This window comes from Labrus bergylta, chromosome 6 (assembly GCF_963930695.1).
Source record: "Labrus bergylta chromosome 6, fLabBer1.1, whole genome shotgun sequence".
NCBI lineage: Eukaryota > Metazoa > Chordata > Actinopteri > Labriformes > Labridae > Labrus > Labrus bergylta.
Window position 1 is genome coordinate 12,165,782 of NC_089200.1, and position 7,794 is coordinate 12,173,575.

General features: G+C 38.0%; 1 protein-coding gene across 1 annotated transcript; it reads right to left on the reverse strand.

Moving 5' to 3' along the window:
- Nucleotides 1-51: 51 nt before the first annotated feature.
- Nucleotides 52-4,093, reverse strand: ifi30b (IFI30 lysosomal thiol reductase b). Its single transcript, XM_020655525.3, has 7 exons — nt 3,860-4,093; nt 2,289-2,477; nt 2,132-2,203; nt 1,958-2,047; nt 1,353-1,505; nt 440-508; nt 52-209 (listed from the first exon to the last, which is right to left on the reverse strand). The coding sequence occupies exons 1-7, from the start codon at nt 4,004-4,006 to the stop codon at nt 150-152; spliced, it is 780 nt and encodes a 259-aa protein (XP_020511181.2). The 5' UTR covers nt 4,007-4,093; the 3' UTR covers nt 52-149.
- Between the last annotated feature and the right edge of the window lie 3,701 nt (nt 4,094-7,794).

Genomic DNA, 7,794 nt, shown 5'->3' on the forward strand with positions numbered 1-7,794 from the left:
ATGTGTGATGAAACATGAATTTCAAAATACAAAAAAACCCAAACAACAACCTACAGAAAAGCAAGTTAGTTATATTTGAAGGTGTGATTTCATTTATGACATGTGTAATTAGTCAGCAGACAGTAAACATTTTAAAGTTCTGTTTGTCTTCAGCAGAAGCCTCTGTTCAGTCTGACTGTGGCTCCTGTGCACACTGGAGGCTTCACTCCCTGCAAACACAACACACAGTCACAACCCAGCACCATCCAATACAGTAAGAAACACACTTCCTCTTTAGAATCATTATTGTAATGGATAAAGAAAACAGATTAAACTTTAATTAAGACTTTTCTATTATCTTTGAGAAGATTTCCAAAGTTCCCCAATAACTATTCTCTACCATTACTGACACAAAATATCCCAGAGTAGAGTTTCAGTCAAGACATTTTTATAAACAAACCTTGTAGAGCTGGCAAACCAGAGAGAAAAGTGAAGACATCGCCTTAACCTCATTCTCTTCAGAGAATTCCTGAAACACAATTCTAAATCTGTTAGTCAGCATCCCGTCAGAAGTCCACATCTAAACTGAAGACAGAGAGAAGTAGAGCAACACCATTTTTATTCTACAGTTTAGCAACAACGTGTACTGCCACCAAGAATCCTAAACCACTTTCAGTGGACTTCAATTCCATGAACGAGATCATTCTTTGAAATTAATTTCCATTTTGAGCAGAGGATCTTTACTCCTCAGCTGTTTCACTGTAAACCTACACTCTATCAAAATGTCCAGAGAAGTGACTATATTTAAGATGTAAAGTAGTCTATGATAATGTATCTCAAAAAAACATCACAATTTGAGAAATAATACATTGTTATACAATGTGTGCACTAATCAAAGCCTTGTGTAAAAGGTAATATGCATCACACCAGATGGTGTAATTTGTTCTCTGCAGCTTGCCCCTTATTTAGGTTGTAACTTGAGATGTTGAACATTAAAATGAAAAAAAGATTATTTCAAGGACTTCATTACTTCAATAATTTGTAAAACTGCATTTAATCATCTACCTTAAGTTTGGGTATATCCAACAGTTGTATCATTAAAGTGATACTGATACCAAAGAGTACTTTATTTCATATGTATTCAATTGTCTGAAGCTGCAGTGATGATGGGGCAATAACTAGTTTGCATTAAATCTAAAATGGATGCAGTAGTTGGCTGTAAACAAGATCAAAATAAATCGACTTCGGTAAACACAATTTAGATTTTTTTGCTTGACAAGTTAATACAACTTGCTATTCCGGTTACCTTAAAAACAAGAAGAAGCATGTACAAATTCCTGATACTTAAAACCCTAAAGTCATCAGTGCTTTACCCCGTTGAAGGTGACCCAGGGGACATGCGTGTGTGGGGGACTCAGAGCTCTGGTCATGGCAGCGTGGGCGTGCATCAGCTGGTTTCCCATGTGTCCCGTCACACACGAGTTAACACTGGACCAGGAGACAGAGGGAGCGTACAGCTGCACACACTGACACAACAAAACCGTTAGTTACAGCTTTAGTCCCTCCAGACAATTACTTTAACAAAAGAATTGAACAATTTTTGTTCAACTTTCAGAACACTTGGGATAAAGGAAAAACTCAAATCTGACAAATATTTATTCTGTATCATTTGTTTTTTGAAATCACAATAAATTTCAAGCTTGAGAAAATGTTTGTAAACTTGAATTATCAAATTAAACATTAAGAAAACAATAATTTAGTACAAAATTTATAATTCTGACAAATATTTACTCTCTTGTGCTAGGAATATTTAGAACAAACTTTAAATAAGTTCTTTATTGTGCTTCCAGTTCTTGTCCTGTGAACTTAAAACACCAGAATTAATCACAAAACAAAAGAAATGAAAGTGGGATAAAAGGAGTTAAGTCCAAAACTATGTCATTTTAAGGGGCTGTTTTTAATATTTGTTGTTACTCACAGGGCGGGCAGCACTGACAACATCTGCAGATGACTCCATGCAGTTGATGATCTGAAATGCTGAGTGACTGGTTAAGTGGATGATGCAGGCCTGCGGATCAGAACAATCGTTTCACCCGTGTTTTTGGATGCGTGATTGAAATGTGACAGAGTGCTGGAGACAAAACTGACAAACCTCAATCATGTTTCCTCTGCACTCAGGCTCCCCATGCTGACAGCTGAAGGGAGAGTTAGCAGACTGGATCTCCTGCAGGAGAAAAGGCGCAACTGCTCAGATTTCTTACATTACTGAAGTCTAACAATCTTGATTTGGAGGAACAGAATGAGAGTACCTTTGCATTCCCATAGGGCACCAGAGTGACGGTCATTATGTCCTGCAGCATGGTCCAGGTGGGGAAGAGTTGCTGTGTGATGAAGGATCTGCTTTCTGGACACAGACTCTCATAGTACAGAGTGACGGACACTGGAGGAACAGATTGGTTTGGTCTGGTAGCATTCACCTCCATACACTGCTTCTGAACCTGCGCCACACAGAAAAACAACAAAGGAACTTTTTTTTTTCCTTCCTTGAATGTCTCAAAATAGATCAAACTAAAATGATTTTTTTTTTTGCTTTTAACTGTTTGAATTTAATCAAACAATGTTATCAATTAGAATCTTGAAAGATTTCAACAGTTAACATAAAACCCACTTGTGTTGTTGTCACAAACTTCTTGGAGTAAAAGTCTTACCCTTAAGTTTAACACTTTTTCAACTACACATTTTTACATTATTGAAGTAAAGAGTGGATCAGATCTTTCATTTGTCCAAAGGTTTGCTGAATTCCAAAGTCTAGTTCATGAAATAAAACATCATCTTACCATACTAACACAAATGTTCTGACACATGAACTTTACAGTTAATAATTTTTTTTAATTTTTTTTTAAAGTTACTATTTTTGCTTGAAGGTCAAAAATCTCAATATGGCCATGTGCAATCTCCAAAGGAGAAATCCAAATTGAAATGTGACAAACCGCTTTGAAATCAAATATCCTGCCTTTTCCCAGGCAGTGTCACATCATGATATTTTTCCAGTGATAACACAGAATCTTATAAAGTAGTCTCAATTTTATTTTTAGTCATTGTGTATTGCTAGTTCATTATTAAAAGCAGAATCAAGTTGAAATCTTGCTCATTTTATCAAATAAAGCATGATAAGGTCTTCAGGCCAAAATCCAAAGGAAAATAAACTACTGTTTTTCCCTCCAGCCATCACTCATTTATAAACCAATTACGCATCACATGAAGAACCACTGGTGCTCAATTTTAGGAGCATGACTCTCATTTAAACTCAGAGCTGCAGACCTTGAACTCCATTGAACTCTTTTTTTTTTTCCCAGTTTAGGACAACGAATGATAATATTAATCTCATAGTGTTCATTAGCCTCATATGTTTTGAATATTGTAAATCATTTTAGAAAGAACTGTATTCCTACAATAAAACAGTTTTGATGTTTCAGCATTGACAATTAAAAAGCAGACGGCTGCTTGAACAAACAAATACATAATAGTCGAAAAATGGAAGTAGGAGAAAATGGAAAGAAATAACCAATCAGGCTGCTCCTTTCTGTAAAAACGTCTCTTGCTTTAAGCAGTTGTAATTAGGCTAAACACATCCAGCTGAGATAGGCCTATTACCAAGCGAGAAAAAAATAGGCTAATGTAAAGAAGGACAAAATTCCTTTATTTCATTGTTTTACTCTAAATATGAGCATCGGATAACACTTTGTAGATTATTTAATAAGGCTAATGTAAATATTTTAAAGGGTTCTCTGCTGTGACCCTTTATGTCAGATGATAGACAAATAAACAGACTCCTCTATCAGTGCAAATTAATGTCTAAGCTATATGTTCATCCACTCACCTTGCAGGCTATTGCGATCTCCAGTGACCGACACCACTGAGACGGAGGGTAACTGCAGGACGGTTTAGGATGAGACATCCCGGAGCTCCTCCGTTCAACACAGAGGAGTAAAAACACAACAATAAGTCCAGAAAGCTTCATGTTCATCAACAAGAGGATACTCCACACAGTCACCGAGCACAGGACTGAAGATGTTCCTCCTAAGAACCGCCTAATCAGCCCCGCCGTCAGCTGATTGACGCCAGGTGTGGGCTAATTGACTGCTGATGCTGCGTTCAGAGGGACTCGGACACTCAAAAAGTCACTCCGCAAATGGGAGGGTACAAAAAGTCCTAGGTTGGATAACTTTTTAAAAAGCAGTTCTGAGTTTGGGGAGATTTTTAAACTTGGGGAGTTCATTCTTAGTCTTTGCACCATATAACATGGTCAGGTCATACAGAAGACAAAACAAAAAAACGAGTGTTAAATCACGTTTCCATGATTAAAAGGTTTTACGCAATCTCTCTTTGGAGATGGAAAAGAAAATAGCCTAATAAACTTCCTTGTGAAGTTAAAAACAATGACACAAATCCAAATGTTCACGTTTTTTTTTTTTTATAACGCAAACTATCCCCAGGTGAGAATCTGCGTAATTTCGGATATTATGGTAGATTAAACTGTCCTGCATTTTGCTCAGGGAAGTTGGACTTGATTGTGATGTCACAGAAACATTTTGTGTTCATGGTAATACTAGGACTACGCCTCCTGTACGGCAAAATACAGAAACATTACATTTGCGACGAGGATTAAAGGGCAGTCACTCAAAGGGCCATTACAGCGTCGTTTTTTCTCCGAGGAGGAAAGAGAAGAGAAAGAAGACAACAATAGCGAGCATGGCAGGGAACACAGCTACTCTTTGACCTCTCGACACTGAAACTGACCCTGACTCTGTTGGACCTTGCTGGAATATATATATATGCAAAGGTTTGAAAATTACACCACTGCAATGCACATAACCGAAGCACGAGTAGGTACATGAAATTATCGACACCCTAACAGGTGATGCAGATTCAAAGCACAAGCTTAAATGGCTAATTCTCTACCAAGAAAAACGTCCAGTATCAAGTCTACATTTTCAGAAAGAGTTCAACAGGTACTGTCAACATATCCAATTAAAAGACTGTGAAGAAGCATTAAACAACAGCAAATGGTCAGAAAACCCCATTTGGACAACGTATGCGAGAACTGTGGAGGTAAATATATCCCCATGTTGGTGAATGTCTGATTAGAAGCTAACAATGCAAAGCCTGTCCTAAACCAAACCATTTTGCAAGGCAGTGCCCCTCAAATCTAAAGACATCAGTACTAAATTACCTTAAAAAAACAAAGCTGTCCAGTACCTAAAGGAAGTCCATAACATAACAAAGACTGCATCAGGTGAGAAAACACAACTATTCCATTCAACCAAAAGACTTGGTCGGCTACAAACACCCACAGATCAACAAATCGATTAGTCATTGGGGGAAATAAACTGATAGATCAACCTAGTGAGTGCACCATGACTGAAAATTAAGAATTAACATAAGTTTCTTCATGCACAAGATGACACCTATGAACTTTCAGAATAATAGTGTGGTTGAGTATTTATAAATACCAGATTAAAGAAAGCAAACCAGCCTTCCAATCGGTAAGAAGGTCGACATTACATTTTGTGTGCTACTGTAATTGCAATTTGTAGTACGATAATTCAGAGATTATTTTCCACTCGTTGGGGCAGAGAACCCTAACCCGGACCTAATCGCAGACTCGGACAAGAATAAGGCCTTGCGTCAATAGATCACCGAGTTCCAACACCAACTGGAAGTGCTACAGCTACGAAGCCGATTGGGGTATGCAACACTTGGCAGGGTCGGATGAGGACAAACGTTTTTACGACAGGTCGGTTTATAAGGCTGGTGAAATAGTTTCTGCAATAATACACTAATCAGTCATCAGTGAAATGTTATGTAAGAGTTGTTTCATATCAACCACGCTTCATTGATGTAAGCTTATTCATTTTTTTTAAGTTTTAACATGAACATGATGTTCTCTCTCTCTCTCGACTATCACGGTCATTGCAGTTTGTACACTGTCAGTTTGTGATCATGAACCACTTCCCACATCCAACGATGAATACTTTGTACATTTCAGTCACTACTGTATACACAAATTAGGTAATTAGATACATTTTATTCTTTTTTTGTAAATATTTTCTGTTTTATTATATATATATATATATATATATATATATATATATATATATATATATATATTAGTATTCATCATCTGACTTAATACTTCCTCATATTCCTTATATATAAATTCCTGTTAAGTGCACTTGGCAATAAAGAGAATTCTGATTAAGATCATTTTATTCTTAGGTTTGCCTCACTCATTCTGGAAATGAGTGGAGCGTGCCACCAACACGAAGATGGTGCGCATCACCAACTCCAAGGCTGTATCTGCCAGCATCCATGAGCCAACTCATCCAACAACGGTATGCAGCAAACATTTGATTTGGCCTGGATATCAACACGTTACTCTACAATCCTACATTTCAAAAGCATGCGATCAAAACAGATTAATGTTGGCTTACCCTTTATTTCCACATGTCCAGACACACTTGTCAATAATGGTGAACAACACCGCAGTATTTACCATATATTTCACTCAAACTAATCTCTAATAGAAAGTTTCCATAACCAGAAATGTTAGTTTTTGAATGCAATCACACACTGTCTTCCCGGTGCCACTGTGCCAGTCGTTCTGGATAAACTTCTGTGTCTTCTACCCTCAATCCTTCATCCAAAAGATTCATTGTACACATTGGCAAGAACATTCATGATCCCTGGACTTCACAAACATTTACTGCCATGGTGATAACTGTGGTTGCCATTGTACAGTAGGTACCAGATTTGCTTGGATGGTCAGATTTGCTCAGTGTCCTTTGCCTGCGTTTGTATGATGATGTAGCACGTTGTGATTGGCTGTCAGAGAGTCATAGAGAGAGATCAATGTCTCCTCATCAAAGAGTAAAAACTCAAACACACAGCGTCCAAACTGCCTTAAATGTTACACGGTTGATCAGAGTCCATGTCTGGACACGTTTACATGGCAATATTCAATGTGTGTAATGAAGCCACCTACTGGTAACAGACAGTAAGCCTCGCCCTCGCGTAACATGTTTCACTCGTCTAACATCAAATGTAGGCTACACTACGTGCCATCACTTCTTTTTGTGTGCAAAACTAATGACAGTTTAAACCAGTTTTGACGGCCCTTGTGTTTCTTGGTAAAAATTGTCCATAGATTCAAAGCATTTATTGTTCATCCATATTCTCCGTTCGAAGACTGGCCAAAACTACATGTAAACTGTCCAACAAACAGCCAATCACAATGTGCTATATCATCACACAAACGTACAGTCAATCATATTGTGTAACGTCACTAGCAGACGCATGACCCCGAGCAGATGTGGCAGCAGTGGTTTATTTCAGCACCAGGTGCTGTGCAGTGTCTGCTGCGCTGTTCCCATGCACCCTGTTCCGTGGCTAGAATGTTTTTGTTTGCCGCTGATTGTCACGGGGTTGTTGTTAAGAAAAAAAATAAGTAAGGTGAGAGCTCAGATTAGATGTTTCCTCGTTTTACAGGTATCTTTTTGGTGCAGATTTTACAAATTGCATTATCTAAATTAGTTATTTCTCCTTTTTAGTTTTTAAGGGGCGAAGTTACATTTTGTTTAGGTACCAGTGCAGTTGCCATTGTTTCCTTCTGAACATGAGGTGGGCTGAGGCAGCTTCATGTGCGGTTGTGGCGGTTGCCTCTGTTCTCCGCTGTTGGCTACCGCGGTAATTCATTTTGGCGAGTACTGCGACACCCTGTGTGGAATCCTTAGATTATAAAAGAAGACTCAGCAA